The sequence below is a fragment of the Harpia harpyja genome, chromosome 4, assembly GCF_026419915.1.
Source record: "Harpia harpyja isolate bHarHar1 chromosome 4, bHarHar1 primary haplotype, whole genome shotgun sequence".
In the NCBI taxonomy this organism is placed as follows: Eukaryota; Metazoa; Chordata; class Aves; order Accipitriformes; family Accipitridae; genus Harpia; species Harpia harpyja.
Genome location: NC_068943.1, coordinates 78,696,711 through 78,712,395, shown reverse-complemented (window position 1 = coordinate 78,712,395; position 15,685 = coordinate 78,696,711). Strand labels below are relative to the sequence as shown.

General features: G+C 42.7%; 1 protein-coding gene across 4 annotated transcripts in view; it reads left to right on the top strand.

Annotated features, from left to right (window-relative positions):
* Nucleotides 1-15,685, top strand: part of RPS6KA2 (ribosomal protein S6 kinase A2) — a 326,295-nt gene that overhangs the window by 299,086 nt on the left and 11,524 nt on the right. For all 4 annotated transcript variants that reach the window (XM_052784880.1, XM_052784882.1, XM_052784881.1 and 1 more), the window contains 4 exons: nt 7,868-7,957; nt 9,476-9,634; nt 10,820-10,981; nt 15,387-15,463. In XM_052784880.1, coding sequence (XP_052640840.1) covers nt 7,868-7,957; nt 9,476-9,634; nt 10,820-10,981; nt 15,387-15,463 — 488 coding nt within the window. The remainder of the gene's footprint in view (nt 1-7,867; nt 7,958-9,475; nt 9,635-10,819; nt 10,982-15,386; nt 15,464-15,685) is intronic.

The window sequence follows — 15,685 nt, the reverse complement described above, 5'->3', positions numbered from 1 at the left end:
TTCATCAAAGGGCCTGACTTCCACACTGGACCAGGGCCACTCTGTACAATATCACTCACCACAGCAGGAGGCAACGTAGCATATTTTATATGCCATCATCATTTTTTAAGATTTGAGTTTAGTCAAATACCTGCAAAACTTCAATGAGTCTCACTTTTCTCTTGTTTTGATGTGAGTGCATTCAGATTTCTGCCAGATACTCTTCCCATAGAAACAAGTCAGTTCTCCAAGGAGGCACTGCTCAAATAGGCATGACCCTGCAGCTACAGCTTCTGAAAGGACGGGCCAGTACAGAGTGCTGGGCTCTGCTTGAAGGACTTGAGAGAAGAAGGCAGGGCAGAGAGCCAGGAGTGCCTTGAGCAATTCTACAAGCAGCAAGCCTGTTTGTAGCAGCAACAGCTATTGCTGGCTGGTGACTTTTGGGGTAAATGGGATCAAGGCGTTGCTTCAGTCTTAACAAAATAAACACAGGAGGCAGATGGAAATACAGAAATGTGTGCAGACCACCTCTTAAACTCAGCTTCCAAGCAGATCGTAGATGTGCAGTGGTTGTACGTCCTCTCTGGTGTAGGGATTCCGGCAGCCTCCTTCCCATTTGGTCACAAAGCTTACGGTGCCTCTCTTCTTGGCGTGACTGAGCCTCTGAAGAATGTGAGATGATGGTATTTCTCACTGCTAACTAGATCTTTTCTGAGACCTAGGATTGGGCAACAATTTCCTTACAGCTTAGTAATACCATGTTTCTCTTCTCTAGCTTGCTTGCCAAATACCTAAGTATTTTGGACAGAATTTGGTCCTTTGTGGCTCTGTTTCTCTTTTGGGGCCATTTAAACCATGTTTCTTGTATTTGTCTTCAATATTGCTGTAATAATTTTCCCCTTTTATAAGGTCTGAATATGATATACTGGTTTCCATCCCTGAAGCTTTTTGTAAAAGAAGGTGGGAGTAGCACTGCAGTCATTTTACGGACTGAAAACTCATCAGTCTGATCCAAGGATATGTGCCAGGGCTCAGCAGAGCACACTAAAACACACTGCAGAGCCTTTCCCACCAAGCCATTCTGCCTCCAAAACTGCAGACTTCTCTCTAAAATGAGGTTTTCTGTTTCACAGGTGCTATTGGAACAGAAGTTGTTAATGTTTCTGCGTTGCTTAGAAAATGCGTGCTACTGTATAAATGCTAATTAATAAGTACTACAGTTGCAGTTGACAGCTTAGGAGTGCTAAGTCGGCAAACACTGGCAGTGAGTGGGCATGCTCTGTGTGCAGAAACTTTAATGTCTCACCCACACAGCTTGATCTGATGGCCGGTGCTTATTTCAGAAAAGTACTGCTAATTAGGGCTGTTTCTTTTAATACTCATTTCACTATTTTTCTGAAAGATTTAAGCATGGATGGGGGGAATGAATCTCTGGAGCTAATCAAAACTAATAGCAGAGCAAATAGTCCCTCAGAAACTATTAGGCTTGGAATAGTTCTCCTTGGAGACATTTTAAATGTAAAATTATACCATGTCCTTTTAAATAATGTTAGCCTTTCTGCAGTGATTTTCATCCAGCTTGAGTAGTTTGACATCAAAAAAGGAACCAAATTAAAACAGATGCTTGGCATGAATAGGGCTTATTTTTAGAAGGAAATATTACTGGAATGGAAACCTGTACATTTTCCAGCAGCACAGAACTGCAGAACTCTATCTCTGTGACACTTTCATTGGAGTTAATATTGTAGATGAAACTGTCAGGTTAAAATCTCTGCGTGTATTGTTACACCTCCTTTCTTCAGAAGGGATGCGAATCCCACCTATAGTCAGTTCCACCAGTGGTGCCCTGAATTTTCAAATATATCGTAGATATGGTGTAGACATAATGTGCAAAGGGACACAAAATTAATTCTCCCTTTGCTCATCCCTCCTCTCCCAGGAAAGGAGAGGATTTCTACAGGGAGTATCGCATCACACCGTGCTATATAGGTCTCTTCTTAAATGTGATTAACCCATGCTTACACTCCAAACAAGCTTTCAGAAAAAACTCCAACGTATGTAATAGAAAATAAAGCAGCAGACATGACTAGGCAGAGCTTTTGCATCCTGTTCCACTTAAGGGGAAAAAGCAAGTCAGAGCCAAGCAAATGTTTTAATGCAGTCTCGTTTGTTCATTAAAGATGCACAAAGTCCTTTCTCCCCAGCACAGGAAGACCCAACAACAGACAGCAGTTTCCTCGCTGCTAGCTCCAGCTTAGCCTGGCCAGAGCCCCATCCTTTCTCCTCAGGCCTGCGTCACTGCTCTTCCCATCAGCGCAGCTCATGTTTCTTTTCTGTCTTCTTTCTCACTTGGTTGCTTTTCTCTCACCCTCTCTTTTAGGCTGTTCATTTTCCAGACAGCAAAGGCAGTTAAATTGTCACCTCCTACCTCTTGCCTTTTTCCAATCTCACAACTGTAGTGATGGAGAAACTCCAAGTGAGAAACACAGCCGTCCTCCTGGCGCAAGGTCACCCGGGTTAATTTCAGCTGTTTGAAAAGGCAATTTGTATTAACAGGGCTAATTCTGCCCAAAGCGGATTAGGGAGTGCTCACACATAGCATTTCTTTGGCAGGGCTGTGAAGGCTGTAAGTCCCAGCTAGTGGGTGGTATCAAACAGCTGAGGACTGTAACATCTGCTAATGGCATAACAAGATCCAGAAGAAGAAATTTATCTACACAGTTGGAGGCACGCAAATACCTTCACAAAACTGCATGAGCAAATATAAATATATACTGGCTGTATAGTTGCTGTACCAGTTTCAGCAAGGCTAAACCCACACAGAACTGTATGGATACTCTCTTTTATACTCATCAGCCCACTCTGGCAAGGCTGAAGACATTGAAAACCCATTAGTAAGGGAGAATCGGGTGATTTTTTTTGACGCAAAAGACTTGTAAAAACTGGCCAGACATGTTAATTAGGATTCTGAAAATATTCTCTCCTGATCCTTTCTTCCTTGACAGGGAAAGAGTTCAGTATTGTCCTTTGATGGAGCTCAACTAATTTTAAAATACCATGAGGTTCTTACCCTGAATTCCGCTGAAGAAAATGCACCTTTTCTTTCAGCTAGTCAGTGCAATACACAAAGGATGAGATAGTCAAAGAACAAACAAGTCCCCTAACAGAACAAAGGACACTATTGCGTGCGCTGAGCCCATCTTACTCTGGATTGTTTCACCCACTGTTTAATACAGATGAGTTTCTAAGCAATCCCTCGGTGTCCAATGCATAGAGAAAAGTCTATTTGTTGTATGGCTCAGTTTCTTATTTTTCTGAAGGACAATAGAAGACCCCTGTGCTTCATAGCTCTTCTCTGCCAAAGTACAACAGAGCTCTTGTTACATTTTCAGTTAAGTTATTCATACATTATGATGGCTTTCTGAGTTGGTGTTCTTCACCACACATCTACAGAGAGAAGTAGAAAAGTGGCATCATTACATATTACTCAAAACCTCGGGACTAATAGCAGAGAAAATCTTCCCTTAACTCTCTAACAGAGAGTGGTTTTGTATACATTTTAGTTGAGTTCAAATTAGAATGAATTTCCTAAAGACAAGGCATCATTCCTTGCACAGGAAGAGCTGCAGGAGGTTCACGGGCTGTCACAGAGGCGAATAGAGAAGAGTCTGTCTTCTCATAAAACACAATGTCTCAGAGGAAACAGAGTGACCAGGGTGGCAAATGCTCTTTGTTACCACAAGAAATAATTAGAAGTTACGTAGTTTTGCTCAGCTTTTAATCAGGGTTTAAGAGCGTCATTGCTTATCTGAAATTCAGACAGACATATCTAGCTTGCCAACATCCAACAGTAGAGCTTGAAAGCTATTAAATAGCAAAAAAATTAACTGATTAATAATAATATTAATTCTGAACAAGGGCAGACAGTGTGTCACATGCTGTGGCCATGTGTGGTCTCATGTAGGAAGTCTGATGAGAGTAGGGCAGTTCCTGTATCCAAATCTGTAATATTAAATGCTTTTTTTTCTTTCTAGCATTGCAGCTTCCAGTATACAGGTCGGAAACAATCCAGAGCCTTTGGTCCTCATTGGAGCAGGGTAGCCAACAACGGGCTATCCTTGTGGGGTCTCTCTGGGCAGCCTGAAAGCACAGGTCTGAGAGAAATTGTATTAAAATTAATTTGCAGACCATACCTAACTGCTATATCGGTTGGGCATGAAGTGCCAGATACGCTGTTGTCTGGTCTGCACGATCTGCACTGGCTGAATTCAGTGGACAAAGCTAAAACCTCTCCATACGCAGAGGTGGGCTGACAATAGAGCTGATTTTTAAAAATTAGAGAGAATTGAACTCCAAAGCAGGAGCAGGAGGAAGAAGCTGTAGCACAGAAATGGAAAGCCAAGTGCCTGGTATGGGTGTCTGCTCTGGTAGTGGTTCACTGCCGATCAAAGCCCACTGGAAGGAATCTCCGTGTCCGTGCCCTGGGAGAGCCCCGGGCAGCACCAGTGCTTCCAGGAGGCAGAGTACAGCTGCGGTTAGACTTTGTAACGCCTCCCTCACCTTCACTGGGAATCACCAAGTCTGACTTGGCGAACGCTTTTCAAATTACAGTCAAGGCTGCTCCATATACCTTGGCATCGACCCACTCCAGGAAGGGGGAGGTGTGTGTAGATAAGCACGTAGGATTGTGGACGAGGTGTTCACGGTGATTTTGGACTCTCAGCCCAGCAGCCTGGGTGTTGCTGTCTGGAGAAGAGAGTGGTTACTGCACAAGTATGGCAGAAGCCACGTGCCCGGCGGGCGCGCGTGGGGAGAGCATGGGGAGGGGGCTGCCTCCGTCCTGCCTCTCTCCTGCTGTGTCTGCACAAGGTGCTCGGAGCGTGCTTTTCCTCGACGTTACGTACAGCAACACTCGCACTGAAAAATCAGAAATTACAGCTGTACAAAAAGCACTTATTTAACACCTGCCTTTTCACTTAAATAATTTAATGCATTTAATCTGATACTTTCTGAGAATCTCAGAACTACTTATGAATATCACTGGAAGCCCATGACGCGTCTTCCTTAGCCCCTGTGTTCGATAAGGAGCACTGGGCCTGCATTTTACCACGGCTCATTTTGGCACTAAGCTGGGCCAAGATTTGCAGGTGTTCTGGCGATGCAGCACCTCATGTCGTGATGCAGATGCCTCTGGGTGTAAAAAAGGAGGCAGTACCTGCTGGCCGAACCACCCTGATTTGGCAGCTTCCCTCTCTGGAAAGTCTGGCATGGGTTTAACAACACACTGAAACTTTCTGAAGAGGAAGACGAGAAGAATCAGGTATCACAGCGGAGCTATGGGGCATATTTAAGGAGCTGCTGTGGCCATTGCAGCATGTGAATAAAGAAACTCTGCACCCTGCAGCCGGTCTGAACTGAAAAGAGATTTCTGTTCAAGCTGCAGCAGCCACCTCGTTTGCTGCTTCATCAGTCGTGGGCCAAGTGTAAGTCACAGGCATGCTGAAGAGAGGCACAGTCACGGTGACAGTCTCTTGCTGTGGAGGAAAAAAATTGTTCTGGTCTGTCCAGCTGGACTGCCCAGGGACTGAGAGGAATTGGACAGGTCCCTTCACAGCTCTGACAATGATTTGTTGGGTGGTTTTCGGCAGCTTGTCCATTTAATCACTGTATTGCAGCTTGTGAACATATTAAAGCAAAAAGTATGCATATTTAGTAGGACTGTCTTGAGATTTAGATTTATGTAGCATGTTGTGAATTAGAAGCATTATATATCATCTACTGCTGTTGCTACTAAATCAGTAGCAGACTGCTTCAGGTTATGTTATTTTGAGTTTCGTGTCAATAGCTGAGACTATTTTTGGTTTGGATTTTTTTTAGGCCATATATATACATTTATAGTCCTGCATTATTAATAGTTGCTTAAAATTTTCCACAGCCCTGGATATTTCCTTTCACAGGAAAATAGAACAGAAAAGGAGTCTGGAATATATTACTTGCTACAGTACCATAGTGATAGTAGTACTTCGCAGAGTGGTAGCAGTACTTCCTGCAGTAAATTCTGCTGCTTTGTACAAGGCAGGCAGAGCCTAACAGGTGCACATGTGTGTAACTCCATTAACTTGACAAGAGCGATATTAGTTTAGCCAAGGAAGTGGCCCTGAGGATCTTTTTATATGTTAGAGTTATTGCTTGAGTGGGACACATTCAGTCACTGTGGTTGTATTTATGAGGAGTCATTCAGGCAGGGTTTCATTGGCTTTTTGAGAATGTCTCAACTAAACTGGGAGAACAACATTTTTCGAAGGAGGAATTGCTAGTAGAATTTTTTCCACTCACCTGTTTTTGAGGTTTTTTCCTTCATTTACTCAAATGTGGACAACAGCCATTTACCTGCATCGGCTCCCTCTTGCACTTTCACTTGTCACACTGCTATTAATTCAGAATCAAATCACTGATACAGCTTCAAATGCATACTTCAACCATGGACAACTACTGACCATCATTATCACTGTAAATGCATGCCAGTCATGATGACTATGAAACCTCTGATATTTATTCAAGTATGTACTATTATAACTGATGCATAAAATTCTAGACAAATACTTAAATGTGTATTGCCATAATTAAGCCATTAAAAATGCATGCAAAAGCAGCCAGACATTTATTCTCATTAACAAAAGAGATTTTTTAAAAGTTGTTTCCCTGCAAGCACCATTGTTTTAAATCTGTGCTCCGTGCCTAGTTCTTAGAGAGAACTAACCACATTTCAGGTTGGAAGCCTTGAAATCCAAGCCAGTAATGGAATTCTGATTTTCTGAAAATGCCACCCATTCCTCTTTGGTAAACCTGTTATTCAAAAGTACTGCTACTGTTTTCCAGCAATAAGAAATTGTGCCGAAAAACTGTACTCCTAATGAGTTTCTAGTAGAATGAGTCTTTCGCCATTCCCTGTGCAGTTGCATTTGAGATTTCAAAATACAGAGATCTCCCCTGGATTATTTTATAGCTATTTTTTGTTTCATATTTATCATTTAAATCTGCAAAGTGAGAAGTATTAATCAGTGCTCTCAACTGGGCAAATGATCGAAGCTCTTTGATTGACATCCTAAATACAGGTAATAGGAGCATCAATGAGAAGCCGGTGCCATCCTAACAGCAGGCTTTCCCTGCAGTGATGCTCTCTAAGCAGCAGGTGTCATGTTTTTCTGAGCTGCTGCTATAGAACTAAAAAGGTTCATGTCTCACTATACTCTCTGATAAGGCAAAAGACGCTGAATACAGAAAAGTGATATATAGAGCAGATTTCTTTCTAGCTTAGGAATGGGCAGAGTTTGGTTACATGGCCAAATGCAATCTCTGGCCACTCTCTTGTTCATTACAACAGCATGGCCCAAGAGTCAAGCAATTACCAACAGCTTCAACTCAGACATCCCCTGACCGTAAATGTCTATACATTTTTGTTTCTGACAAACCCACCTGATAAGTAATTTCTATTAATTTATCACCAGATAGACAAGCATATGCCAATATTATGAACGTATCCATTTTTTATGTCAAAGAGGTCATTTTAAAACTACTATTAATTTAAAACTCTCCAGGTTGTTTGATTTCTAAACGACACTTCTTGTAACTGCCATTATTTACGGGCAAACCATAGGCATCAAAAAGAGGGCCTATGCCTTCAGAATCTCAACTAATTATTGCTCTATCTGGCTTTGGCGTGTAGCCAGCATGGCGCTCATTTGCACAGGGTTTGAGCTGTCCTCTCCTAGAACAATGATTAATAGAACAATTTAAAATACTAATTTGTTTAAAGTGTAGAAATTGTTTGTTTTGTGCTTAGTGCTACTAGCTGGTATCTTACTACACTGTGCTTCATTTATTCCAGATAATTGATAAGAGCAAGAGAGACCCCTCTGAAGAAATTGAGATCCTCTTGCGATATGGACAGCATCCAAACATCATCACTCTTAAAGATGTGAGTAGTCTTTGAGCACTTCAGCATGAAATGATTTTCACCTTATGGTCAGGCTCACCTACCAGTCCGTGTCTGGAAAATTCTTCAGTTGAAGGTCAGAGCTAAAACCAGACCCACTGAAATCAACGAGAAAAACATGATTTAACAAATTACTGGATAGCAGTTGGAAAAAATCAACGAGAAAAACAGGATTTAACAGATTACTGGATAGCAGTTGGAAAGACTGGTTGGGTTGTACATTCTCCAGTTAGCATCTAACCAACTGTCAATAAAACCGAAGGGGCACAGTGCTGGAGAACAACAAAATGTGTTTGGTTTTGCAGCACTTTTCAGCAGCGAGATCTCCCTAGTTGGGTGTTTTGGAGCAAGTTGCTGAGCACACACACAGTGGTGCTGCTGGGCAGGGGATGCTCTTTCAGCAGCAGCAGCCGTTCCCATGCAGCCTGTGGTATCTGCTGTGTTGGGAAGAGGAGAGCTCACCAAGTCACTCGGGTTTCCCCCAGTAGTGTTTTAATATTTACCTTCTCCTCAAGCAGCCTGAGAAGCCATGAAGGTATCTTTCTTCAGCATTTCATATGAAGAATAGCCTTTGCTATGCTTACATGCAGTAATGACCTTTAGTCGGAGATGTTTTACTTGCGCTGCCTGCGGTCTCACCCACACCTTGTCAGATTCAGAGTTTACGGAACAAAGTTCTGCTGGTGTCAGTGGCCAGTACGTTATGGTTCAGACCTTAGAGAAGTATATAAAAAATTTCTAATCACATGCCCTCAGGAAAGTCTCACCTAATTCCCAAATGTTAGAGAGTATCTTAAAATCTGTGCAAAAAAGGTCTTATATTCCTTTCCAAAAACATCTAGCATTGATGACTACAACACCGCCTATTATTGCAGTCCAGATAAAGGATTATGACATGAAAACGGCTGTCTTCCAATTTAGACAAAAAATGCCTTTTACCCCTTGCAATTGATGTTGAAGGTAGATACATCTTGCGGCTGTTGTCAACAATGCATTCACCGGAATTGCAAATCTAAACTATATAATATCATTGGAAGCAGGTCTTGGCCGATAGTATAATACAGTTCATTTAGCTGATCATGAGTCAAAGGGAAATATTGATATTTGAAATGGCAAATGTTACCCTGTAGAAGTGGAAAGAGAGAACACTACTGAGAAGGAGGCTTGGGTGAGAGCCAGCAGATATTTCAGGCTGTGCAAAGTGGTGCTGCTGCTTTTACCAGCTTGGTCTGCTCTGCTGACATGATAGCAGATTAGGAAAGCTATGTTTCTGCGTGGACAAATCGGCAAGTTGCTACAGACCCAAGAAAAAAGTGATGATTAGGTCATTTTATAAAGTTGCCTTTTCTGTTGTTAAGCGTAATAAGCACGTTTCCCACACATTAGCTGATATTTTCTTCTTGCAACATCTCGCACAAGCAAGCCAACACTGTGATTAAAGGACCAACCTTTACCAAGTTAATGGGTCCAAACCATATGTTTATTCTATTACACTTCCAGGTATATGACGATGGGAAATATGTGTACCTTGTGATGGAGCTGATGCGGGGAGGCGAGCTCCTGGACCGCATTCTTCGGCAGAAGTGTTTCTCAGAGCGGGAGGCCAGTGCTGTGCTGTGCACCATCACCAGGACTGTGGACTACCTGCACTCTCAGGGCGTAAGCATTGCTTTTTTGGCTATTCGCATCAACATTCTTAAAATTTGACTTTTAGAAAAAGCAAATAGCTGTGATTTTGCTTCTCTGAAATGTAAATACCTTTTTTCCCCAAAAAAAAGTCTTTCTCCATATTTATAATTACATTTGGTTTTTGAAATAGCATCATAGGGTTTTTAGCCATTTCCCAACTGAACTGCAGTATGTTGAAGTGGTATTTTCATTCCCAAACTACACTGATTTTCAAGTTCATGTACCTTGTTGAGATATTACTTGTTTACTTTTTATCACAGTCATCATTGCAGTACCTGATCTTTTAGCAGAATTTCACATAGGGTCGCTGAATCAGCAGATAGGTAGAAAATCAAATGCTCAGCTTTCCAAATGAAGTGGCAGTTTGAGCAGCTGATGGGAAAGGCTTCTGACATGCTGTTAAAGAGCTGGCTTTTAAAATCTAAGCTCTCTATATATGGCAGTTTGAAATTTTTTTCCTTTTCTGCTTTTCAGGGACAAGCAGTTTGGATGACTAGTCAAATATTTGCTGCTTTTTTCTGTTTCATCGTTAAAACAAGTGCATTTTTTGCTTGGACTTTTATGTTTTCATGGTAGTTTGTCAGTCTTGCTATAACAAATAAAGGCTGTTTTCCCACCACTGAAATGCAGCATGTCTGGTAAAACACGCAGCCACTTAAGTTGCGTGCCTACAGAAAGGATTTTTGTGAATACATTTTGAAAGGAGGAAAAAAAAAATCCCTCCCTTCAGGTGTGAGCCACTCACATTGACAGTCGCAAGAAGACCCTTACACACTTTCCTCCTATGATGGGATTTCTTCTTTGCCTTTCAGCTGAATATTTAGGGCCATCAGGTTGCAGGAGACTCTGACACTGACGTGTTTGTACAGCAACCCCCTCTGACTGCCCTCAGAAAAGGTGTCCCCCCTTAGAGCAGCAGCCTCCATCTTAATACACCAGCAGAGGCTGTCGAACATGTTCTTTCTGATTTTAACAGACTTTAACCTTTTTTTTTCCTTCATTTGCCCAAGGCTTTTACGAAACTTTTCTCCAAAACTTAAATATTTTCAGCATGAGCTCTTGACCTACCTCAACCAGCAGACCAGATATGGCAGCCAAGCCAGGATGCTCCCTGACCTCCTCTCCTCACTTGTTACTCACTGCTTTCTTGTTAAGGTGGTGCACCGAGATCTCAAGCCAAGTAATATCCTCTACATGGACGAGTCAGGAAACCCAGATTCCATCAGGATCTGTGACTTTGGGTTTGCCAAGCAACTGAGAGCGGAGAACGGGCTGCTCATGACTCCCTGCTACACAGCCAACTTTGTGGCCCCTGAGGTAGGATCACATTTCAAAGCCGTGAGTAACGAGCCTGTCCTAGGAAGCAGTCCTTCCTCCCTCTCTCCCTTTTCCTCCCTGCCTTTACAAGAGGAGCAAGGCAGAAACCAGGCTACTGGCTCTTGCACAGCCTTTATTACCATAACTTTCCTATTCCTGATCTTGTCAGGGCAGTTGTTTCTTCTCCTGACAGAAGCCGGTGTCTGTCTTGGACTGACATGCACAATGCTTTGGCTCATTACTAGGATAAATAGCATTTTTTCTCTAGCTGCTTCTGCTCAGCTGCTTCCCCTCTAGTGCACTGCGTCAGAACGGGATAAGGCTTAAGAGGGAAATCTTGTTGTCAGGAATAAGTCAAAAGAAAAATCCACGCATGAAATCCTTACCACGCCGAAGTCAGTGGGAGCTTTATTGTTGACTTCATTGAGCTAAAGAAACGTCTCTCCTCTTGGCTTTCCTAGTACCAATCCCCCCTGTTATGGGGGATGTAGGAAAGGGCTGCTTTTCCGTTTTTACAGATGGGGAAATGGAGGAAGACCAAACAGCTTGCCCCAAGCACGGGGAGAGGTGGCTCTGCATCACTGGCGAGTGCTGTTCCTTTCATGCTGCCCCACTGGAGTGGGTTTGGGTCCCACAGCTGTTTGAATGGTTTGGGTTTACTTGACCCTTGGGACATTCAGAGCTGCTTCCTTCCAATGAAGGAGCAAGAGGTTAATTTCCTGGGTAATTGTCCATTTCTTGGAGTGATGCTTATCAGCAATTTTAGTATTTGCAATACACAACTTCAAATGTATGTCTTCCTCTGCTTGTTATGGTCCTTGTAAGAAAAATACAAAACTATTGCCTTTCAATACTTCATCTGTCCTCTACTGTCAAATACCACTGTCTCCCTATTGGTATCATTCAGCAATCTTTTCTTCCTCATAACTGTCCTCCATCCAATGTTCATCTGCATGGTATGTAACTGGGAAGAGAAAAATGGGATGATCTTTCCGTACAAGGCCCTTTCGTGACCAAAAGTTACAGGAATCACAGCCTTACAGCGTCAGAAGGAACATTTGCTAAATTGACACCATTGCCGGGGCAGTATAAATTCAAAGCAGATTTTTTTTTGGTAAAAAGTCTTCCATTGCCAAGACAGATTGGTTTGTTATTTTATTGCTGTTTGGTTGGGTTTTCATTTTAGAAACTGGAATGAGCTGTTTAAAATTTATCAAAATACGTAAAAAAAGTTCTGTGGCACCACAGCAGTTCAATTTCTAAACCAAAAATAATCATGTTTGCAAGATTTAAAGCACTCAGGTTTTCTCCAAGGTACAAAGTGCTTAACATAGATGTAGCTATTTTTCATGATGGGCTATTGTGTATAGTGTCTGTAATCACAAATGGTGCCAGCCCAATGCAGTTTTAGATCAGACTCTTCTGATTTGAACTGAAAGCAGAAATCACACTCCCAGATGTTTGTGATGAGTAAGACAGGGACCGCTAATGCAGGAAACGTTGGAGATTAATTGAAACATTACCAGAACTGGCAGAGAGATTACATAAAGCTTTAAGTGCTTTTACATTTTACCTGTGATATAATGCTGCCCTGCAGCTGGGACTTGACTTTCACGTTCCCCATCTGAGCCCTGCTGTGACGTCTGCCGTACACCCACGAAACTAAACAAGGCGGCAGAAAGTCAGCCGAGCTGATGCCACAAGAGAACAGTGGCAGAGGAAGGAGGACATGTTTGCCCACTTGGATCTCCCTTTATTCTGGAAACATTTAATTTGGGGGTTAGATGAGAACGTGAGCAAAGATGAAGGCTATCCGGGAGAAAGATGCTGGCTGCCACCTAGTGCGAGCCATGCTGTGTGCAGGGAGTGAAGAGCCAGCCTGGGTCAGGAGGGAAAAGGCAGCCTGCTGTTTCCCTACTGATGCAGTAGGGTCCTTTTGGATAAAGTAAAAATATTTTATTCTGCAGTTTTCCTCCAAAATCCGTGAAGAACTACTCGTTTGGCATTTGAAATTATGGCGTCGTTTATTAGCTTTCATACCCATACGCATCTCTGCTTGTGTCACAACTGAGAAAAGCCTATGTTCGTAGCATTGTTAATCCAATAAAACAAAGCATATAGAAATAAAAGGGGGTTGGATAAATATCTGAGCCATTATCAGAATTGGGTGAACCCAGGGGAAGTTTGTTCCTTGTCACCACAACGCCCTGCCACGTGTGGCACCAAGAACCAGCTCTTGCCTGTATTTCAGATCCCACCAACTTCCTGAGGTGACCTAAACGCCCCTTCACGGGTGGTAAATTCTTCAGCATCAATTAGAGCAGGACACCACTGCCTGTTTTGCAAAGCTCTTTCCCTGACTGATTTATTTCTAAGACACATGCCTGTTCCTGTTTGATAATATCTGCCCCCTAGATCAAACACGAATCGTTTCGGCCAAGGTTTCCCACACTTGCTCCTGCCAGCTCAGTGTTCTTGCTTTAACCACAGTTGCACAGACCTGCTGGAGACATTTTCAAATAGCAGCGACACCAACTGATAACTCTCACTAGATCCTGTTGTTACCCGTGGGGTGAAGTTGCTGTCGATAAAAAGTAACTGCCGGCAAAGCTTTCCCTAGACACTGGCACAGAGTGAACGTCCCTGTTATCTAGCAGCATTCTTGCAAACTGAATGATAGCACACAGCAACACCTGCTCATCACTTTAGGGTTGTGTAACTGCTTGCTTAATACCCTGCTCCACTAAATATCATCACTGCCCCTTTTTTCTGCCATTTGCCTTGGACTTGATTGTCCTTGGTTATTGGAGGCAATGAAAATGTAACTGTTCAAGAAGCAATGAGAATGGCCACACCAAAAGATAAATGTTGGGTATTCGGTCTCACAAGTGAAGCAAGAAGCAACTGAGTTTGTCAAATAGCAAAGAAGTTTTTCCCATAAAAACTAACATTAATAGAGGGGGAATGAATGCAGGACCTAAAGTTATAGAAACAAATAAAACAGAGACCATATATATGATGCACAGGAGAGAGAGGCAGAAGCAGGATTATACCAGCTTTGTCAACAGGAGGAAATGCGGCTTTTTCTCCATTTTTTTTTTCCAGGTAGCAAATGTTTGCTCAGCAGCATACCTGGCAGATGGTTGCTTTACCACTCATCATTTGTAAAATCTGTTGAGGCAACATTTTCTGAAACTGCTTTTCCCTAGCAGTTCTTGGTCTTTTCTGTGATGGACTTCAGAGAGGTGAAATCACTCCTGGGTAATAAGGCTGCAGGTCAGAGAAAGACTTGCTGAATTTGTACGTTCCTTTTTCATGTGCTTTGCAAAAAATTAATATATCTACTGATCCATCAGAAGGGGACAAAACTCTCCTTGTGTATGAGAACTGAGTAAACAGAAGGGTAGTTTGCTTTTACGAGCAAGTGGAAGATGTGGGGGTGGTCCCTGAGCTTTTCTGAGCCAAACAGAAACAAAGTTCTTCCCCTAAACTCAGCAATGCTGCCTCAGTTGGCGACTTCACTTTCGCTTGGACCTGCACTGACTCAAATAGGCATTTCTTCTAGTATGCGCTAGCATAAATGAAATCTAGATTTTACCCTTACTGCTATAACTCACCGTCCTGTACCAATATTGAACCTACTAGTCAGATCTCTGCTGAGTACCATGGGTCTTGTTTTCCCCGTAGGAAAAAGCGATCAAGTTTTAGCCTGTTATCTCTTAAGTCCAGTCTAAATGTGGCCACTTTTCTCAATACAGAAGTAAGATAAGAATAAGCCTTTTAGCTTGCTTTGCTGTTGTCATGCATCTTTACTAGTCTGACATTAGGTATGCATTAGTGTGCATCCATTTATTGTATCAAATCCAAACTGAGCTCAGACATGCTTATTGCTGTCACTCAGCCCTGCGCTTGTTGCATCCACGCTGTTCTTGGTAACCTTTATGTTAAGAGGATACGTTTCAAAATATTGACGAGCTTTTTTTAAGAAACATTTTAAAACACTGAAATGTCATTCTGGTTTGCTGTGTGTTAGATGGTCAGAGAGGCTCCCAGAGCCTCCAACAAACTGCGCTTATCTCTGTCTCTGTGGAGGTGACAGATGTGCTGGGCTTGAACACTGACCAGCTCATTCCAGCCTGGGCTTCACCTTGCTCCACACCACTGCTGAACATTTTGGTGCTGGGCTTGAACACTGACCAGCTCATTCCAGCCTGGGCTTCACCTTGCTCCACACCACTGCTGAACATTTTGATCCTGAGGCAGCCACCTGTTCAAGCCAGATAGGCGGTTAAACCCTGGAAATGTCAGCAGATACAACCACTAATTGGTGCTTTCTGAAGATCAGGAGCTAAAAGTTCAGGAATGCCGATTAACCTATTTTCGTCTCTCTCTTTCCTTCACATAGGTCCTTAAACGCCAAGGTTATGATGCAGCCTGTGACATCTGGAGCTTGGGGATCCTGCTGTATACCATGTTGGCAGGGTGAGTGAAGAGGTTTTCCTAGAGCAGCCGTCTCCAGTGGGCTTAGCACTTTAGCACTGATTAAGCCAGAAAGGAGTCACAGAGAGAGACAGCAAACTGTCTGGCCTCCTCTGAGAAATGTGCTCAGTTGTATGAGGCAAGAAAAAGATGCCAAGACCTGGAATTAAAATAAGTTTTTCCAGAACACATAAATATCTTTGATACTTTACAAGTTGTTTAGGT